The sequence below is a fragment of the Primulina eburnea genome, chromosome 18, assembly GCF_022965805.1.
Source record: "Primulina eburnea isolate SZY01 chromosome 18, ASM2296580v1, whole genome shotgun sequence".
In the NCBI taxonomy this organism is placed as follows: domain Eukaryota; kingdom Viridiplantae; phylum Streptophyta; class Magnoliopsida; order Lamiales; family Gesneriaceae; genus Primulina; species Primulina eburnea.
In genome coordinates this window covers 30,760,924-30,782,264 of record NC_133118.1, presented here as the reverse complement: position 1 = coordinate 30,782,264, position 21,341 = coordinate 30,760,924, and the positions used below count along the sequence as shown (strand labels likewise).

The 21,341-nt window shown below is 37.5% G+C and overlaps 4 protein-coding genes across 4 annotated transcripts; 3 read left to right on the top strand and 1 right to left on the bottom strand.

Moving 5' to 3' along the window:
• Positions 1–1,072: 1,072 nt before the first annotated feature.
• On the top strand, positions 1,073–6,616 carry LOC140820055 (ERAD-associated E3 ubiquitin-protein ligase component HRD3A-like). Its single transcript, XM_073180366.1, is given in 9 exon segments — positions 1,073–1,696; positions 2,215–2,706; positions 4,724–4,769; positions 4,772–4,938; positions 5,279–5,564; positions 5,567–5,601; positions 5,737–5,955; positions 5,957–5,980; positions 6,108–6,616. Coding segments are annotated over 9 exon segments (2,088 nt in total). The 5' UTR covers positions 1,073–1,093; the 3' UTR covers positions 6,324–6,616.
• Positions 6,617–7,444: 828 nt separating this feature from the next.
• LOC140819032 (translocon at the outer membrane of chloroplasts 64-like) lies at positions 7,445–14,913 on the top strand. The gene is given in 14 exon segments (XM_073179036.1): positions 7,445–7,833; positions 8,428–8,580; positions 8,755–8,879; positions 9,387–9,512; positions 10,426–10,608; positions 10,706–10,850; positions 10,993–11,164; positions 11,746–11,880; positions 11,965–12,060; positions 12,062–12,163; positions 13,171–13,298; positions 13,379–13,430; positions 14,022–14,091; positions 14,425–14,913. Coding segments are annotated over 14 exon segments (1,773 nt in total). The 5' UTR covers positions 7,445–7,630; the 3' UTR covers positions 14,508–14,913.
• LOC140819033 (uncharacterized) lies at positions 14,643–17,228 on the bottom strand. Its single transcript, XM_073179037.1, has 7 exons — positions 16,827–17,228; positions 16,664–16,740; positions 16,284–16,346; positions 16,098–16,199; positions 15,918–15,983; positions 15,649–15,724; positions 14,643–15,479 (listed from the first exon to the last, which is right to left on the bottom strand). The coding sequence occupies exons 1-7, from the start codon at positions 17,215–17,217 to the stop codon at positions 14,998–15,000; spliced, it is 1,257 nt and encodes a 418-aa protein (XP_073035138.1). The 5' UTR covers positions 17,218–17,228; the 3' UTR covers positions 14,643–14,997.
• Positions 17,229–18,547: 1,319 nt separating this feature from the next.
• Positions 18,548–21,124, top strand: LOC140820033 (protein C2-DOMAIN ABA-RELATED 4-like). Its single transcript, XM_073180332.1, has 4 exons — positions 18,548–18,754; positions 19,094–19,372; positions 20,106–20,201; positions 20,661–21,124. The coding sequence occupies exons 2-4, from the start codon at positions 19,211–19,213 to the stop codon at positions 20,955–20,957; spliced, it is 555 nt and encodes a 184-aa protein (XP_073036433.1). The 5' UTR covers positions 18,548–18,754; positions 19,094–19,210; the 3' UTR covers positions 20,958–21,124.
• Positions 21,125–21,341: the final 217 nt, after the last annotated feature.

The following is a 21,341-nucleotide window of genomic DNA, read 5'->3' as shown; positions in this document are numbered from 1 at the left end:
TATATAATTGGATTGTCAATCCCTCCAAAACAATGAGATATCTTTTCAAGCAAGTAGGTTTTTTTTTATCATGAACTTCTTGATTAATTTGACCCATAAAAAATGAGACAAACATGGGTTTAATAATCTATCCTTTACTTATCATCCACACCAAACATACCCTTATCATCCACACCAAACATACCCTGAGTTGATGCCCGCATGGGTTTAGCTCAGTTGGTCAGCAGCAGTAAATCTTGGGGCAATGACCAGGGATCGAGTCTCGCAAGCGGCAGTGTGAGAGTTAAATTCTCTCCAATGAGGGAGAGCTCCTTGTGCGCGGCGTAGCATAAGGTCTAGCTGCTGCTGGTTGGCTGAGTCACCATGATTTACCTCCTCTCACATTCCTGTCGGACCGGAATGAGAGGCGCCTAAGACGAGCGATTTTACCTTTTGGGCAACATACCCTGAGTTGATAAGAAAACTACTCGTAAACAAAACCTATTAACAGCTCTATAACTCCGGCAAATCCTCCGCGAACCTAAATCAATCGAATATTGGCCAATAAATTGCAGAAATGGTTCGAACATATTTGTAAGTTACATCAACCCATTTACATTACCTGTCAAACAAGAAAGATTCGACAAAAATAAGCAAACCTGTAAATTAACAGCGTCGTCGATGGTGAAGCGAATCGACTCCGGAATTTAGCTTGGCGATCACTTTGCCTTCCAGGGGCTCCTTTCAACAATTAATCGGGGTAAAAAAAAATCGAGCAAATCTGATCAAAATCATGCAAAATGGAAAGACGATTGTTTGGTATAATTTACAGCGGGAAAAAACTCACATTGGGGCGATAAATACGGTTGGATCGAGAGAGCTTGATCTCAATTGACACGACGATCGATGAAATGTACAACGCCGCCGATATCTCCGGCGGATATGAACGAGTTCAGTTAGGGGAAGGAGCTGGACTGGAGTTTTCTCTGGCATTTTAGGATTAAGAAATGGCCCTAAATTAATTCTTATATGCGCCACGCGGCATGGGAAGATGATGAGTTGGCGGATTCTCATTGGTTAGCACTACCTAAGCTTCTTCGCGTGGCATTTGGCTATGACTTTACTGTGCTTCCCAATTATCACCGCACAGATCCTAGACCATTTCCATTTTGCAGAGATCTCCGCGGATATGCGCTGCCGTAAAATTCAGCACCTGAGCTCCGTTCTCCTTATCGCCGCTGCAATCCTACCTCTCTCCGCCGTAGCTCGTCCATTCGTTCTCGTCCTTTCCCAGGACGACCTCTCCGATTACTCGTCTGGTTCCGATGACGTCACGGATTTCGATGATTTTCCGGAGTCGGAATCTAAGCCTGACTCGGTACTCGACCCTGGGTCCTGGTCGCCGTTGTTTGAGTCCGATTCTAGTTTCGGCAACCAGAACCATAAGGATGACGTGATTTATTATGATGGGGTCCGGAAGATGGCGGAGGCGGCGAGCACGGGGGAGTTTAGGATCATGGAGGAGGCGGTGGCCGCTATAGAGGCCTCCGCTGTGGCTGGGCAACCGCAAGGGCAGTCGGTCTTGGGGTTTTTGTATAGCATGGGAATGGGGAAGGAGAAAAGCGATGCTAAAGCGTTTTTGTATCATCATTTTGCAGCACAGGGTGGGAATATGCAGTCGAAGATGGCCTTAGCATTCACTTACTATCGCCAAGAAGTAAGTTTTCTGTAGTTTAGATTGATCCTCGTTGTTGTGTCTTACATGTGTAGGATCGTTGTCAATAACCCCCTTTCAGTAAGTCAATTCTTGTGTGCGAGATAAGAAATAGAATCCATTGTATTAGGGATGACAAAGATTCCCCTTTTAGGCTTAATTTTCTCATTAAATTGTGTCTTCCTATGTGACTGTAAATATTGAATTGAATAGCAAAGAATTGTTATAAGGACTGGTAGCAATGAATAATAACCATTAAGCTGATTCAAACTCAGTAGGCATGATTATAAATTTGTTGAATTGGTTAAGCTTCAAATTTTATTGTGTATTGTCACAACTTAAGTTTCCATGCACACCCTCACACATTAACTATGTACAGAATGAAAAGGTCTATTTACTTTAGTCAGAGAAGAGAGAGCGGAAAATGAAAAGTAGAAAGAGAGGATAATTGCTTGGAGACTTTGTTCTTCTCTTTAAGCAACGTCTCTTTCATGATGTGGATTCACATTTCTTTGGTGTAGATGCATGATAAAGCAGTTGTGCTGTATGCTGAATTGGCAGAGGTCGCAGTGAATAGTTTTCTCATTTCAAAGGACTCACCTGTAGTTGAACCAATTAGAATCCACAATGGTGCAGAGGAAAATAAAGAAGCCCTCAGAAAGTCCAGAGGAGAGGATGATGAAGATTTTCAGATTTTGGAGTACCAGGCACAGAAAGGTAATGCTGCAGCCATGTACAGAATTGGAATATTTTACTACTTTGGTCTGAGGGGCATCAGGCGCGACCAGTCTAAGGCGTTGCGGTGGTTTTCTAAGGCAGTGGAGAGAGGGGAGCCTAGGTCAATGGAACTGCTTGGAGAGATATATGCAAGAGGTGCAGGCGTTGAAAGGAACTATACTAAAGCCCTGGAATGGCTTACACTTGCATCCAGACAGCAGTTGTACTCAGCTTACAATGGCATGGGATATTTGTATGTCAATGGATATGGAGTAGAGAAAAGGAACTATACCAAGGTATCATTTTCCTTCTCTCTCTAATTTTTTCCTTGTCTATCTCTCAGGGTTCTCTTTCTATATTTTTTTCAATTTGTTTTATTATACTTAGTTTCAATTTGTTATTTTTGCTTGGTGTTGAGGACTACAATTTAGGATTCTCTACTTCATTGTGTTTGTAAAATGCATACTTTTCTGATGCATATTCACTTATTCTTTTGTCTGATCTGATTGCAATAATTTAACCAGATTTGTTCGTACACTATTATTGGGTATTTGATTTTGTGCATTTTTTCCTTTCATTTTAAAGCTCGTTTCTCCTGCATATAAGTTGTGAGGCTATTTCTATGAATGCAAATGGCAGGAAATTTTGTAAGGACCGTGCATCGTATTATCGTAAATCCTGTGTGATTATCGGTAATTAATAAAATGGTCATGTGATTATGTATATGATGTATATTATGACAATGAATTGAGAAATGAATATTGTATATGAATTGATGTTGTAAGAATTTGATTTGAGAAGCCGGACGCCAAAATAGTACAAAACCAATATTTTGTACAGAACATGTGGCGCCCGAGCGGTAGGAAATTACCGCCCGAGCGCCAAGGAAGAAAAGGTGAATGTTCGCGGACAGAACATACCGCGCCCGAGCGGTAATGTTTGACCGCCCGAGCGCGGTGTATGCGAAACGAAACTCGGGGACAGAATGTCTCGCGCTCGGGCGCGAGAATTCTACCGCCCGAGCGCGAGAGGCGGTGGGATAAGAATAAATTCTTCTCCTTCTTTCCTCCGTCAGATAATTTCAACAACTTCGAGAGGAAAGTTCGAGATTTCAAAATTCTTCCGTCCGATTTGACTTTGAAACGCTGTCTAAACGCGAAACAAATTATATATTTGTAATCTTCGCGTCGAAGGCTTCTGACTGAGGTAATTTTCTTCGAGTTCCAGCAGCTTTAAATATCATAGTGCTGGAATAGCATGTATTTGAAGTTGAATTTCTGACATGTAGTAGAATAACCGACAAGAAACTAGTATTCGAAGTCGGAATTGAATTATGATATGATTATGATTTGATATGAATTTTTGAAGTTTCAAATGATATTTGAAACTCATATTATTGATTTTGGAGTATGTTATTGATTGAAATGAATATGTAATTGATGTAGATAAAGTGTATCTTCAAGCTACATCAATTGGAACGAAGAATTGAGGTATGTTGCGACCGGGTAACATACGACAGGTATCTGTATTATATGATATATGATTGGATTGATTTGATTGGATTGGATTGGGATACGTGTCTATGTGCCTAATTGATGATTTGATGTGGCATACATGACATTGAGATTGGAGTGTCGATGTATAAATAAATGTTTTGTTAACACACATCATTTTATGCATACATCGATACATGACATGCACGTTGAGCTATGATCCTTGGATACCCTGATATGATTTGATTGGACTCCGGGGTTTGTGAACACAATCGCTATGCCGGTATTATATGACCCGTAAAGCATAGACAATTGTGGCCCCATATGATTGGATATGAGATGTGGGATTGACGACGCTTCGTCGACGTTGTCATATGTGTATTCCCATATCGGCCGGTGTGCCAGCTCGAGCATTGATTTGATTTGATAGCGATTCGATTGATTCTGACATGTGCTCAGTGGATGGGCATTTGACCCTATACCTCCACGACATACATGTATTGCATACCATATATCATTGTTTAGATACTTGTGGTATATATTGTGGTTGTTCCATACGGAGCTTTGCTCACCCCCAAGGGGGGCTGTTGTTGTCTTTGTGTGTGGACAATGCATACTCAGGACATTTTCGCACTTGAGTTTCTTTTGTTGCAGGCATAAAGGAATTACTTGAAAAATTGTTACTACATTTTTAGTATATATGAGGTTTGGCTCGTCGTAAGAATTTTAAACCCGTTTCCGCTGTGATTTAATACCTAATCAATTGGTAATGATATAGGGCACAAATTTCATGTCTTCTCTCTTTGCTTTTCTGTTGCAGGCAAAAGAATACTTTGAAAAAGCTGCAGATAATGAAGAAGCCGGTGGCTTTACAACCTCGGGGTAATGTATCTCAAGGGACTTGGCGTGAAGCGTGATTTAAAGCTAGCTACAAAGTACTTTGCATTGGCTGCTAATGCAGGTCAACCCAAAGCATTCTACCATTTGGCAAAGATGTTTCACACGGGTCTGGGGCTTAAGAAAAATCTTCCTATGGTATGTGAGAATGCCAGCTTAAATATTATATTTCATTATACCTGCTTATATTCATTGTTAGTCTTACCTCAATGTTTTCTTTTTTTTTTTGGAGAAATTCTATTCTTCGTTTTTTTTGTTATTTACTATGCTCATAGAGCTTTGGACGAAATGTAAGCGCTCTGGCGGCCTTGCCTCATTTTCAGAGTGGTCCTTTTTGTTGAATACCCTTGTGTATTATCTCGCTCCTATTTTTGTTTTCTGACAAGTTCTTTTTCCCTCTTTGGTACTTGATTCTTACATCTAATTTAACAAGTTAAATGGTTGAACGAACAATTATTATGTTTTTACCTTGTGCTAGGCAACGGCATTGTATAAACTGGTCGCAGAACGTGGACCATGGAGTTCCTTGTCTAGATGGGCACTAGAGTCATATCTGAATGGTGATATTGGCAAATCATTGCTCTTATATTCCAGGATGGCTGAGTTAGGGTATGAAGTGGCACAAAGTAATGCTGCTTGGATTCTTGACAAGTACGGGGAACCTAGTGTGTGCATGGGGGAATCTGGAGTATGCACTGATGCTGAAAGGCATCAACGTGCACATGCCTTGTGGTGGAAAGCTTCTGAGCAGGGTAATGAACACGCTGCTTGCTGATAGGAGATGCATATTACTATGGCTGGGTATGTGGATTTGACCGCTTTTATTCTTACTAAAATAGTTTTCTTTTGTTTTCCCAAACCCTTGTCCTACCTGGCCATAATGATTGTTACCAGTGTTACCTGTTGATATTTTTTTCCTTCTTTTACTCATCACAGGGTACTGAGCGGGATTATGATCGTGCAGCTGAGGCCTATATGCATGCTAAATCTCAATCCAACGCACAAGCCATGTTCAACCTGGGATACATGCATGAGCATGGACAGGGACTACCATTTGATCTTCACCTTGCCAAGCGGTACTATGATCAAGCATTAGAAGTTGATCCTGCTGCAAAGTTACCTGTATCACTAGCCCTCACCAGTTTGTGGATACGGAAGAAACTATGCCAACAGTTTCCTGGTTGGTACATGTTCTCTTTTCTTCCTTTTCCCTTTTCCCTTTTCACCAGGGTGATGGCGTGCACTTGGTTATGTTATATAAGTATAGTCATAATGCGAGTTGAATGAGCTGGCCACCTGGTTTTCAGGTCGATATAATTGATTCCCTTCCCGAGGTTCACCCAAAAGTCGAGACTTGGATCGAAAGTGTGATAATGGAAGAAGGAAATGCTACCATTCTGACCCTCTTTGTTTGCCTGTTAACCGTCCTTTACCTACGGGAAAGACAAAGGAGACAAGCTGCTGCTGGGGAAGTGGCCCCCGGACAGCAACCTTTCGCGCAGGCTGCACCTGTAGTGCATTAACCGGTTACAGCTATCATCTTTATCATCGTTTCCATGTGTGAAAATAGAGGATTCTTTACGAGGAAGATGCATTGATTCATGGTTCGCAACGACTGGCATTTCTTGATGCATGTTGTACAATTGAGGAGGTGGGTGGGTGGGGCGTTACAAGGCGAGAGCTACAAATAGATCCACAGTTGTACTTTTAGGTGCGATAGCGATTTAATCTTGCAGATGAATTATATCTTTCCTCCCTTTTGTAAAATAAAACTAAAAGCTGATAAATTTTATAGAAATCTTTCGTGATCATATCATTTTTTGTGAACCATTTTGAGTTGAGTTGTGATTTAACTTGACATTTTATAGTGTGTTTGGTTATAAAAGTTTTTAATTAAAAAAAGTGTTTCAAAGCCAAAGTGGCGATAATTTTGTTTTGGGGTAAACAAATAAAAGCACTTGAAAAGCTACAAATTTGGGCTTTTAAAATATTTTGTATCTATTTACAAATGATGTGTGTGTGTATATAAACACATACATAAAAGTCTCCAATGATATATATGGGCAAAAATTTGTGTGAGACGGTCTCATGAGTCGTATTTTGTGAGATGGATATCTTATTTGGGTCATCCATAAAAAAGTATTACTTTTTATGTTAATAGTATTGTTTTTTATTGTGAATATCAGCAGGGTTGATCCGTCTCACAGGTAAAGATTCGTGAGATCGTTTCATAAGAGACTTAATCATACATATATCTAATCTAATATTAGAGATCAAATTTCCGTAACATTCTATATTGTTTTTTACAAGTCACCATAAATGATCTAGATCATTTTTCTATATTATCAATTTATTAATTTAAAATATCTTTCTTTTGAAAGTATAATCTATTATAATAATTATAAATTAATAAAAAAAAAAACTATGTACAAATTAAATTTTAATCAAATTATTTTTTACTTCTAAAATATAATATACAAATATGCCTAATTTAAAATTAAAAAATAAATATGTATTTTTGTGATACAATTAGACCATTAATAAAATTTTGTGTACAAATTCATTATTTAACCAACACTTCATATACCAAATTTATTATTATTTTTTATTATTTATTTTTTTCCTGGTATAAATGGGCAAAAATTATCTGGCTGATGACGGATGAACTCATAACACAGCTTTCGTCCCAACATATCTAGGTTTCTTTCTTCATCCCCTTAGCTGTAAGTCCTCTGTCTCAAGTTGTTTTTGCTCCAAAAATCCTCATATGGTATAAGGGATTGCTCAAACATCAAGGACTGAGGAGTTGAATGCTGAATAGCTGATAAAAATGGCGTCTTCATCGGCGAATTTGTGGGTTTTGCTCGGTCTTGGACTTGCGGGGATATTGATTATGGCTAAGAAACTGACACGGGCTGTGAAAGAAGATTTCGGGGCGTTTATTGAGAGGTTGCAGCTTCTGCCGCCCCCGCAGCCTGCGCCGCCAAAAGCTCCTCATCCACTTACTGGCCTCACTTTTGCAGTTTCTGATGTGTAAGGCCGTTTAGATTCCATGCTTCGTTGATTTGTATTGGTATTATGTTATGTTTTATTGTTAGTTAAATAATAACTTGATGCGTGGAAGCTTTTTAACTGCCAGTTTTTGTATTAGTTTTGTTTTCTTCATTTGATTTTGTTTCCTGACGGAGAATTCTGTGAAAAGGGAGGATTTTGACTGGGACCCTTGTTTGTATTTTGCTTATTTGCTTTATATTATTTCATCAGTCTAGTTAATAGAACAGTGCAAAAGTTACATGATTGAATTCAAATATTGGTTTCATTAGCTTACAATGCTATGTAGGGTTAGCCACAAATTTGCTATATGATGTCTGAAAGGAGTGATATGTGGAGTGTTGAGAGTTGGCTAAGATTTTTTTCGAGTTCAATGTTTAGATTCCTCGTGTACCAGCTGTTCAGTTAGGCCTCTACTTTTATTCATAAAGTCAAGAGTTCTCTTTCTGGTTATCAGTTTCTTGCTTCATCTGAATGTCTCCTGTTCTTGGGATGTTTGTCAATGTTCAAATATATGGATTACCCTTGGCTTTCTATGTTAATAAGATTAAACTTTGTTTTAAATCTTGATACCAGATTTGATATCGAAGGATTCGTAACTGGCTTTGGCAACCCAGACTGGTCAAGAACACATGAGCCTGCGACTTTTACAAGTCCCGTGGTTGCAGCACTCGTTGACGGAGGTGCCACATGCACTGGAAAAACTGTTGTTGATGACATGGCATTTAGGTTTGCATCATTATGTACTCAAAATTGTTTTCCACAGTTCTAGCTTATAGGCTTCAGATCTGCACTAGCTTGGAAGTAGTTCTCGGCTATGTGTTATCCTTCCTTTGTGCTGTCTTCTGTAGATTGTTATATTTCAAATTTTAATATTGTCTTAGCTTTTATGTTCATATCCAGTCTAAGTGGAGAAAACAAGCACTACGGGGCACCAACTAATCCTACCTCACCTGCTCGAATTCCAGGAGGAGCTTCAAGTGGCGCTGCCGTAGCTGTGGCTGCTAATTATGTTGATTTTTCTCTAGGTAACTGAATGTTTCTTTCCTTAGGAGTTTATTAGTTACCAATATTTGGCCTATCTATTCATGAGAAACATAGTATTCCATGGTTTCATTGATAATATCAATTAAATGTTTCTCTATGTGTTTTAACATGCAACCCTCAAGTCAATTACCAGAAGTAAGGCTCCCAGAAAATATCCTTTGGGGTGATATGTATTTTTTGTCTCTCCAATTTAATTGAATTTCTTGAATGATGGATTTCTGCTGCAACAAGTTTGACGCTGCTCCTGGTTCACTTGGTTCTTCCTGTTTTTGTCATGGCCAATTTTAAGATTCCCGCTGATCTGGTGTGATCCTGTCCTCTTCTCAAAGTTATTCATATTTCTTAGGGTAAATAGAATGCTGCCTAGGAATGCATGCAATTTACAATTTTGATGGTGCTTAGACACAGTGTTCCTTTTTTTCTGCTTTATATTTTGTATTGTTTTTCTGCAAGAATATATGGATGTTTAACTTGCTATAACATGACAGGTATAGATACTGATGGTGGTGTGCGTGTGCCTGCTGGATATTGTGGTGTACTAGGCTTTCGACCATCTTATGGGACTGTCTCCCTTTCAGGCGTAATATCTGTATCTGGGAGTCTTGACACGGTTGGTATGTATTTCAATTCTGTGTATTATCATATATTTTAAGATGCTCTATATCTGTCTCATAGCACCATGCTAAAGACCAAGTTGGAATGATGTCAAAGTTTTCACATATAAGAGAGGAAAGGTGGAAATTTTGGAAAATACAAATAAACATTTTCATAGAGATGCTTAAACAGATGGCTTAAGACTTTGAGAAAACTCTTCTTGCTTAAGGATATTAGTACTTTTGTTTTGGTAAATTTGAAGTCTCTCGTGATGGAACTAGTCAAACATCAGCAATGCTCGTCACAAATAGTGTAAAAGTTACTCGTGAGCTAGATGGTGGTTGAATTTTGAATAGTTATCAATATCCAATGATTGTACGACCACAAGACATTAGTACTAGATATCACATTCAGGACCAACACTCTTTTTCATTTACCTTTTCGGCGTACCATGACCAACTTGGTCCATCAAATATTTATTTTTACATTCTCGATCTTAGATTGGTGAATTTTTTTGCTCGTTTAACTATTTTAAATGCAATTTATTAAATTTCGAGAAACTGTTATTTTACACATCACGCACTGTAGAGCGCAGTCACTTTTTATTTTTGCAAACTTCTTCAAAACGAATTCTGGTTTATTTTTTAATGATTTCTATGTGGTCATATGACGCAAAAGTCCAAGAAATCAGATGTTGAGTAAAGTGGTTTTGCTGATATCGAGTCACATATTTTAGTTTCTGCAGAAGTAATTTTGTTTGGATTCCAGATTTGATTTTTTGGCTATCATGCTGATACTGATGGGTGACCATCCGCTTGTTAGATGACTTTGAGTTGACTAGAAGTTTATAGTCGAGTTATCTGTTGCCTTATAAAATCCTAGATATTATATTGTTTGTCCTATGTTGATTATTAAAGACCGACTAATTTGCAGGATGGTTTGCAAAGGATCCTAGTTTGCTTCGTCGTGTTGGACATGTGCTATTGCAGGTTCCATATACTACACAACGCAATCCCAGGAGTTTTGTGATATCTGATGATCTTTTCCATTTGTCAAAATTTCCTTCAAGCTGGTTGACTCAGGCGGTGATAAAATCCATTGAGAAGCTTTATGGAAGTATGCTCTTTTATGTCATGTATATGGATTAGCTTTTTGGGAGTTGATCTATTTTGAGTCATTACATTCTGGATCTTTATGAAGCTCCAATTTTCAGGACAAGTTTTGAGGCATGAAAATATTGGTGATTATTTGGCTTTGAAGATTCCCAGCTTAAAATCATTCCATGTGAAACAATCAAACGGCGAGGGAAAATCTTCTCCAATAAGACTTCTAGCAAATGTATTGCAGACACTTAAAAGGTTAGATTGAAGTAATAATCTGTCGCACTTGGAAATACTCTTTTCTTCTTAAAATTTTCCGGGAGAAATGCAATTTTGTTCCTCTTTGTAAGTTGCACTTGTCGATTATGAGTAATTTTTTTCATTTGCTATTTGATTTCAGACATGAGTTCAGACAAAGTCATTATGAATGGATCAATTCAGTAAAGCCTACTATAGATCCAGTTATCTCAGGACAAATGACTGCTGAAGTGTTAGGGCCGGTTGATACAGATATTGAAAAATGTCAAACTATCAAGGGTGAATTACGTGCAGCTATCAATGCCCTTTTAAAGGCATGCATTCTTTCAATATGACATTTGTAAATGTTTACCTTTGGCTTGCTAACACTGCTTGTGTGGTAGAAAGCATTTCTTTATGCTCTCTCTTTATTTTAATTGTTTGAGGTCTGCAATCACAGTCTATTTTCCCGTCTCTCTTGCTTAATTTCCTGTTAACATAGACAACAATAAACCTTGCAGGATTTTCTTTTAATAAAGTTGTAAAATAAGTAAAAAAAAAATGGTCGTCCTATTTTCTAAAATAATATAGAGCCCTTGGAAGCTTATTCCTTGATGGATCAGAACTGATGCAAAGAATAGTCTCTGTGGAGGGACCAAAGTTTACAAGCCTGACTTAGATAACCTACTGATTCTTTTGTTTTTATAGAATATAATATATGATTAAAATCCTAGTGACTCCAGTTGTAGTGACAAGAATTTACTAAAATGTCAACAATACAAAGAGTAGAAGTAATCTGCATTCTTTAGCAATCAAGTTTCTAGATATTTTGGCCTTGATAATTTGGATACTCCACAATATGATGTCGATGCTGCTGTTATTTTTAATCTTGTATTCGCACATTTGGGCTCAACAGGATGAGGGAATATTGGTGATTCCTACTACAATCGATCCTCCTACAAAATTAGGCGCAAAAGAAATCATGACAGAGGAATACTTGATCCAGACATCTACTCTTTCAAGTTTAGCTAGTATGTCGGGCTGCTGCCAGGTTGAAGTTCAAATACCTTTCTCACACAAACATTATTTGCATATTATTTCTCTTTGCTGAAAAATTCTTATTTCTCTTTTCAAGGTTGCAATACCATTGGGTGTTTATGACAAATGCCCAGTGTCTGTATCGCTCTTGGCCAGGCATGGGGGTGATAGATTTCTATTGGACACCCTGCAGGACCATGTATACATCTTTACAAGAGCAAGTTGATATTGCCAGCAAGTCTAAATCATCTACTGTTGTGACCCAGGAAGCATCAGCAGAGATGGCAAAAGAAAAGGTAAAGTATAATGAAGTTTTTTTCAGCAGTATTTCATAGCCTTTACCACCTTACACACAGCAAAGAAGAATTTGATTGTCTTTACGGCGATTTTCTTATGAAGTGAAGAAAGTCGTACCCTGCATGACTCCGTGTGTTTCATTCATGACATTTACCTAACACAAATCTTACTTTCTTATCTGCTATTGTAGGGAGTTGCTCATTAAAATGTTAAAAAATTATACTAATTCCTGCATTTATTTCTCTATTGACCTGCCCTATATGGTTTTAATTTCTTTAATCATGTGTCTGTACTTCTACCTCCAGATTGACCTTTTCCTCAAGCTCTGCTTGAGAAAATTATACATGTACTTCTCTAATTTCTGGGTGACAGTAGTTTCATCTCTACTATACCACTTGATCTGGCCTTCTCAAATGAGTGTATCACGAGTTGTCAGAAAAGGACGATTGTACAAGAGTAGTCTATGGTTGCAAGGTCCTAGCTTGCGAAAGGCACAGTGCCTGGAACTCGAACTGAACACTGTCACAGTTGGTGCTTTGAGGCTGACGTGTGCCCTTTAACCTAAATGCAAAACCCTATGTTTGGGGGGCACCACCTTATTTTGATTAAATATACACTATGGCTACAAGCTCTAAATATTTGAAGAAAAATTTGTTGCATGTAATACAACATTTATTTTAGCAAATTAGTGTACAAGCAAATATGAATGGGCTCTACATTGAATGTCAATTTTGATTTCAAAACCCCTGCATTTATTGTCCAGTCCAGTATGTGCCTTCCTGTGTCCTGCGCCTTGGGGGTGTACCCCATGAACTGTCCGTCCTCCTGCTCAGGTTTCTTGTCCTAGTTATTTTTATTATTCTTGCTTGTCAAAGTTGATTTAGTATTTCTCTTCTTCCCCTTCTTTTAGCTTGTGTAGCCGTTTAGGTTCAGCGGTGAAATTTAGTGGAAGCTGCCACCTATGTATGTGGTTTCTGTTAATTTTATAATCTTAATATCGCTTTAGGGCAATCAAGCATTCAAAGATAAGCAGTGGCAGAGGGCCATCGGATTTTATTCAGAAGCCATCAAACTCAACAGTAGTAGTGCGACATACTACAACAACCGGGCTGCTGCTTATTTGGAGTTGGGAAGGTGGCGAATGTGTTATAGCTTTCTTTCTTATTTTATCTGCTTGGATGTTTTATATTAATCATTAATTTTTTATTTAATAGTTATATCCAAGCTGAAGAAGATTGTACTCGAGCCATTGACCTTGATAAGAAGGTTTCTCTCCTCTTCCTTCCTTGCCGTGTAATGCCATTGTAAATGCATGCTTCAATTTATTATTGTTTATTAGTGTGAGAAAGACATTGTCTTGCTCTAAAAACATCTCGTTCTCCATAGGGCTGTTGCATATGATAAAACTTTCTGCTACCCAAGTTACATGCAGCTTTAGTAATAGTTTTCCTAGAACATTGAAGATCATCACCGGATTCCCCCCTTTGATTTTCCCCCTTTTTTCTATGGCTTCCAACTTAGCGAACAAAGGTACTAGTATTGGTCATTTTGGTGGAAATTTTTGAATTATTATTTCTTATGCTTGTGCTCATATGCAGTTTCTTTAAACAGAAAATTTATGTTTATCAACCTAAAATTTTTTGACGAGATAGATAATAAACCTTTTATTGGAATCGGATGGTGCAAGCCTGATTTTTGTGTGTGAAAGGACTAAGGTCTAGTTGAGAATTATGTTTTAATGTGCAGGGAGAAATGGCACCTTTTGGTCAAATATTGACGAACCTTTGTTGCATTTGTTCCTTGTGAACTTTCATCCTTCTAATTTATCATATGCTCCTTTCTTTGGCATGTATGCAGAATGTAAAGGCTTTTCTAAGGAGGGGAACTGCACGAGAAATATTGGGTTGTTATAAAGAAGCAATGGAAGGTTAGTCCGCTTGTTTCTGTCAGCCGTAAATGTTGTATGAATTCTGTTCTGGGATGTCGCAAAAGTTAAGTTTTTAAGAATCAGCCAACGTTTGAAGGATCAGGACCGCAGGGTACCTATGCACAACCGAACCAGCTGAATATTCAAATATTTTGTTTTAAAATGCATACCACTAAAGTTGATCTGGATTTTGGTTACCTATTTTCCAAATGTAATTAGCAGCCATAAAAAATTAGCAACCAACTTTCTCCTTTTCATTGCACTCTCTCGATCAATATCCCATTGGTTGTATTTTGTTGTCATGATTTTCCTTCATATTTTACTTGTACTCAGATTTCAGATATGTACTCGTGCTCGAGCCAAATAACAAAAGAGCAGCTCAGACTTTGGACAGGCTGAAAAAGTTCTTTGTGTAGATTATCCAAAATCTAGACGAGACAGACACAGCATCCAAGAGTACTTCATATTCCGGTATCGTGTTTTTGTCTGAGCTGCTGCAGCAGTTCCACCACAGTGCAAGTGCCAGTTTCAGTTTACAAACACCGATCTTCCACACAAATTTGAGGCCTTGAAGGCAGTCTGCATTTTGTTTTTTAACAAGAGGGCTTGATGAGAAATACTTGGGCAGCAGTGGCAAATTCTCAATAGTTGTCTTGTAGGCCTACACTGGTGAAGTCAATTTTGTTATATTCGGTATTTGTTACTGAAGTTATTTTCTTAATTTGAACGCATGTGTATTATTTACTCCGAAACAAATCGTTCGTGATAACTCTGTCTGTGACAAAATCTTATAGAAAAAAATGCAAGTATGGTTCTAACGAAGTGCAGCAAAGTCATTTGCATAGATTATCCATGTAAAATAGGGCTCATATTAAATTTTCTGCTGCTACGGAAAATACACGGAAATCAGAATTCATCGTATTCGTTGTCGGTAAAAAGTTCATCCAACTGTTCGTCTGTCCATTGAGGGACAGAAGATTTCTGTATCTGTGGTTGCCTTAGCGTCTGAACTTCATTGGTTTCTCTGTTTTTAGTGACAGAAGAGTTACTCTGGAGGCTGCGGTCAGAATTACCAACTTTGGCAAATTTGTTCTCACCACTTTCATTATCTTGCTGATCAAAAGTAAGTTTACTGCTGAATACTTCTTCAGGCTTTTCACTGAGTTGGCTTAAATTTGAACGGCCTTCCGTCCTCGCCGCACTTGGCAAAAGATCTCTGTTTTTGGGTTGAAAACTGCTGGCGAAAAGATTTTGCTTCTGGATTACACTATGGGTGTGCAAAGTCTCTGAACTTCCTGCGTCTTGTGTCATCTCCTTTGTAGTGTCTTCCATAGTCACTTTTCGCATGACTGACAACTTTTCCCAGGTTTTGGTAATTTTACCATAATCTGGAGATGCACCATGGGTGCGGGAGAAAAAATGATTTCATCAGGCCTTAGGTTAAACATTGACATCAATGAGACTATCTAAAAATTTGCACATAAATACCAGAGAATTTTTTAGTGTTCCAAATTATGGGGGAAACATTGTTCACTAAGAGGAAAAAAATGTGCGTACCAATAGCAGCATCATTATATTGGATAGAATGCGTGGAGTCATCGAGAACTGGATGGCTATCATCGTGGCAGAATACCTGCTGAGATAACCTGAGTGAGTCACTCAGACAATCTATGGTACTACAGGTCTTACGCATAACTTAATTAAGTCCATTTTTAAAAAGTTGACACTTTCTTGGTATCTTCATGTGGTAACTTATCAACAGAGGAACTATATGCCTCATTACACTGTCATTCATGAAGAAAAAAACATTGGCCTAAAAATAGAACCTTCACCACATTCCTCAGTGTTATGTTGAGGTAGAGTGCTGTTCTTGCAGGAGAAAAGATAGCAACCTGAAATACAACATTTGAAGAACATAGAAAAAGCAAGTTCAATTGATGAATAAATCCAGGATAGCATTATAATAAAATAAAACAGTAGAAAAGGATAATGGAATTAAATACTACCTTTTGAAGATTTAAAACAGCACCAACACTAAACTTCTTTCCAAACTCGCTCTCACAAAGGACCTTGGGATGGACAGTAGCACCAACAGAACCTGAAGGATCCTAAAGTTCAAGGACAATGAATCAGCAGCTTAACCAACCTGATAATGCTGCTATTATTGTTGATATATATCACTCCATCAATACCTTCAGCATCACTTTAAGACCTCCGAGTCCGCTTGCTGAGCATGATTTGATCACAGCCACAACCTATTCATGCGTTGAGTCCGTCAAATTTCTAGACGTTTTGCACACGCAAAAAACCATACGGTTTAAGCACACAACAAAGATACATCACTTAAACAAGAATACCATTACCTACAGAGAAAAGAGTTTCACCTTACTTATTTCCCTTGTTCAACAAATCTAACTCCAAATTTTTAGAAAAATAAAACAACCATTATCATTCTTTGAATTTTCGGGTGGAATGTGGTTGCAGTTGGCTTCCATCCAATCAACTATTATCTCAACACAACTGTGGCTAAATAATTTGTCATTTGCATAATCACCAATCAACCAATTAATACCTGGTTAACCTTGCCCGCTTCCATGTGTTTCTTGATTGAGCTGATTGGCGTACCCGGATTCACACCATTTTCAGCACCTACCAAAAAAGAGAAGTAAGACCCCCAAAATTCATCTCCAGTAGAAAACGTGGAACAAAACATAGTAAGGATGCAATCAAATTACCGAGAAATCGGAGGGCAGAAATCCAAGGAGGGCGAGCGAAATCATCGTCGAATTCAGCTGGATTTTCGACAGCCCTCCGAATATACTCTTGCGTGGGAATCACAGCATCGTTATTACTGCAATCGAATGAATCATCCGGGTTAACCAGAGAGGAACGATCGAGGGTTTTTCGAAGCATGGCTGCTTGAACTGTGCCAGCGGGACCGGGAATAGTTCGGCTGCTAGAGGCGGTTTTGGAAATAGAATGCGGTGATAACAGTGATCGGTGGACGTTTTCTGGTGGGACTGGGGAGGCGGCGGGGGGCGGAGAACGGCGGCGTTTGCAGGGGCGGAGGAGAGAGGGGAGGTCAGAATCGTCAATATCTAAATCTTGCCATGGATCGAGCTCCATTTTCGTGGAGCCTTCATTTGGAGGGAAAACTCAAAATACAAGGGAAGTGGGAAGGACTCCAGAATTAAATTCTTACTTTCCATTTTTTTAATTAAAAATATTGAATATTAAAATCTTTTTTTTAAATTTTTTTAACAACTTTCTTAAATAAATTTCGCATTCATAAAATAGGAAGATCATAAAATATTATAAGCTAAAAATCTCCTTAACCATTTAGTCTCCTCTTATTTTGTCAGGACAATCTTGTACAAAGTGAGCCATCAACTAATTATGAGATGGCTCACTTATTTTTATTCGTGTGATCTGAGACTCTATCAAACTTTGCGCCCAGAGGGATTCAAGTATAGGTAGCTTGAAGTCGACTCCCTTCAACGTTACCATATCATAAATCTTTCACATTTAAACCAACTGAGGGTCAGTCTGTCTTGCTCTTATTCTTTTGGTTCGGTTGAGCTTTTTTCGTCGGTTTCAGCTCAGACTAATAAGCCTTATTTGCTGGCTCGGTAAGGGTAGTTGATCTGATGTATAATTACATTAAAAAATGACATGTTTTAATGAGTTGGATTGGATCAGATATTCGTCTTACAAAATTGATATGTCAGACAATCTCATGAGAGTTTTTTTGTTTTAATCCAACAGATTTAGATTGATACAATCTGATAAGAGAATTATTTTAAAGTTTCAAACTTGAAATATAGTTTCTCAAATTGACGTTTTAGACCATGAGTAGGTCTCTTGTGAGACGGTCTCATGAATCTTTATCTGTGAGACGAGTCAATCCTACCGATATTCACAATAAAAAGTAATATTCTTATCATAAAAAATAATATTTTTTTATGGATGACCCAGATAAGAATACGTCTCACAAAATACGATCCGTGAGACCGTCTCACACAAGTTTTTTTTTTTTTTTTTGTCTTAGACCATAGGCCCGTTGATAGTAGAACATTAGTCATTTATCATGAGAATTGTTTAATAAATATGGTATTAAATGGTTTGGAATAACTGAGCCTCTCTCTATTAGGATGGACTTTATATTCACTTTCTAAATGCACTTTTCATATCAATGAATTTAGGACTTTGAACATGTCATTAAGAAAATATAACTAATCCCAAATTGCCAAATACTTTCAGAAACTATGTTAATATATAATTTTTTTACTGTCTGACACTAAAATTTCAAGTTTTAAACTCTTAATTATAACGAAATCTCGTAAAAAAATATATTTTTTTAAAAGAAGTTAATTTAAAGTGTAGGGCCATATGGGAAAATACAAGCCATGCGGTGATGAAAGTCATGCGTCATTTACGTCGTACCAACAAACCTACGCACTCTCAGAGAAAAAGAGAAAATGTAATAACAAAATAAAAAATCACCTATATAAATGTATCGAAAGCAGAAATCAGTTTCCCGTTTTTGTCTTTGGTTGGTCTGAAGACAATTATCAAAGAATCACTTCTCTGTATTTTCAAGAATGGCAGCTGTATATTCTTAATAGAGAATTTCTCCACAATCTGTCCAAACAACTCCAAACAGGTTTCTTTTTTTTTTATATATATATCTATGAGTTTTGCCCATCGATTATTCGAATGTAAATTTCATTTCTTGATTGTTTTAATATGATTTTACGGTGATCACTCGACAGGTTGGGATGGGCGTATGATGAAATTGTTTTTGATGTATGCTTTGTTTTGTGGGATGAAATCTTTGTGGAAAGTTCGTAGATCATGTGTCCTATGTTTTGTATTAAGCTTGAGGTTCACAGTGAGAAATCAAATTTGTAATAAAGATGAAATTTTGTTGGAAAGTTTGTTTTTTTTTTGGGTCGTTTTGTTTGGAATTGTGTAATAATTATAGTTTTCTAATTTCTTGCAGGGGGCAGAGAGGATCAATGAAACTTTACTTTTGATTAAAATAATAAAGTGGTGGCAAAAATATTATATTATTATTTTGATCTGCGGAAAGGGTGAGTACTGATATAAATTATAAGAAATGGATACACCCGATGCAAACAACCAGTCAGAAAGTTCTGCAAATTCTCTGATGGATAATTTGTTGGGGCTGCTGAGGATTCGGATCAAAAGAGGCATCAATCTTGCTGTTCGTGATGTCCGAAGCAGTGATCCTTACGTTGTTGTGAAAATGGGCAGACAGGTTCTTTTGTTCAAACTTTTTCTTCATTTAGCACGTGTGAATCTCTGGATTTGGGATTGGTTTTTGTTGTCTTTTTTCTTGTGTTTTCTCACGTGGGTTTTGATATCTTTGCTCGTTTCTATGATTTTATTGATTGTTTGGTAAAGTTGGATTCTTGATCTCCTTCTTCTTGTACGTTATTTTTAGCAATTTGGTGTGTGTGTTCGTGTTCTTTGCTTACGTATGTGTAATGTTTGTTTAATTCTTTAGCTGCCCTTTGTTTCATCTTGGTAGTTTGATGGAGTTTGGTGGGTTGATTTTATTTTTCTCTTATTTATTGGCCTTGCCCTTTTACACTTTTTTCTTCTTCCTTCCTTTCTTGATTTAGTGTTATCATGGATTCTGACTGAAGGTTCATTTATGGATGTTCCATTCAATTGGATTTAGTCTCAACTTATTAGATGTGAAATATTTATGGCCATTCATTCACCCAAAAAGTTAATTTCCATGTTTAAAATTTTTGATCATCGAATCGAACTATATGGTAATAAAACCATATTGGTTTTATAGGCTTATTTTGCGGGAAATACATGCAGTAATTGTCCTTTCTTGGTGTTCTTAGTAATTTAGACAAATTACACAACTTAGTATAGTACCCTGTTTCCAGAATGTTTTAATTATTTTGCATGTCCTTGCTTTCGTTTTTGGCATTTCAAGTTTCTGGAATCGTTATTTTAATAGATATATATTACAGAAGTTGAAGACTCGTGTTATCAGAAAGGATGTCAATCCAGAATGGAACGAGGACTTGACGCTTTCCGTTTCGAATCCTAGTATTCCGATTACACTGGTGAGGGCTCATCTAAAATCGCCTTTAGCCTATATGTTATTAAGTAAATGCTATAGCTGGTTCCATTTTTTTAAAAACTGTTTAGATATCATTTGTTCAGGCTCGACTTTCTTTGATAAGTATTTTTATGTCTTTCATTTCCCAATTGATAATCTTTAAATCAACACAAATCTGCATAAAGCATTATACATTAAGTTCCTACCATGGAGATAGTCTGGTTTAGCCATGTGGCTTTGCATAGTTGACGTCAAAGCTTTAGATGCAAATCTTCCTTTTGAAAAATTGTCTTTGAAATCTTGAAGCATAAGAAGAGAACATTAATCCTTTTAGCCCAACTTCAGATTTCTAGAAAAATTATGCATAAAGTTTGAAGGGAGCAATATGCTAGTTACTCATATCCCATTGATATTGTTTATTCGGTGTCTATGCAAAAAATTTGCTGATTCGTGCATTTTCCAGACTGTCTATGACCACGACACGTTCAGCATGGACGACAAAATGGGAGTCGCAGAATTTGATATCCGACCTTACATAGAGGCCTTGAAGATGAACCTCGGAGGGATTCCGAGTGGCACCATAATCACAAAGATACAACCATCCAGGTCCAATTGCCTCGCTGAAGAGAGTTCCGTGATCTGGAAAGATGGGAAAGTGGTGCAAGATTTGTGCCTCAGATTGAAAGATGTCGAATGTGGTGAAGTCGAAATTCAACTCCAATGGATTGATCTTCCTGGCGCTAAAGGTTTAAAATTATAGACTTCATGTTTATTGTTGTTTGAACCGTACAGTGCGGTGTTGTTTGTTAACTGGGATATTAGCTTTCTCTGCGCTCATGTTTTGTGTTCTTTAATGGGATTTTTTCTATAGTTCAAATCTGATAAGTTGATCCCTTGGATTCTATGCGATTTTTGTGTAAGGCTTGCAGGTTAGCATATGGGAATGTGATAACTTCTGGTATTTGTTAGTACAAATACAAAGCTGAAGATCCTTCAAGAATGATGTTTTTGAATCACTATGCAACTGCAAATGATTCACATCAGTTAGATTATAAAAAAAATTGTTAGCAAACTCCTATTATTTCAAATTTTTGGTGAAAGTAAGTCATTAATTCAAAGTTGTCTGCATCTATATTAAATGAAT

Bases quoted from the DNA above. Each gene is read 5' to 3' on its own strand.
- LOC140819033 (XM_073179037.1), bottom strand. From the start codon at position 17,217: ATGGAGCTCGATCCATGGCAAGATTTAGATATTGACGATTCTGACCTC. The intron at 16,347-16,663 runs GTATTAATTGGT...ACGCATGAATAG, and splicing joins AAGCGGGCAAGGTTAACCAG to GTTGTGGCTGTGATCAAATC. The intron at 15,984-16,097 runs GTAGTATTTAAT...GTTGTATTTCAG, and splicing joins CTGTTTTAAATCTTCAAAAG to GTTGCTATCTTTTCTCCTGC.
- LOC140820033 (XM_073180332.1), top strand. From the start codon at position 19,211: ATGGATACACCCGATGCAAACAACCAGTCAGAAAGTTCTGCAAATTCT. The intron at 19,373-20,105 runs GTTCTTTTGTTC...TATATATTACAG, and splicing joins TTGTGAAAATGGGCAGACAG to AAGTTGAAGACTCGTGTTAT. The intron at 20,202-20,660 runs GTGAGGGCTCAT...TGCATTTTCCAG, and splicing joins CTAGTATTCCGATTACACTG to ACTGTCTATGACCACGACAC.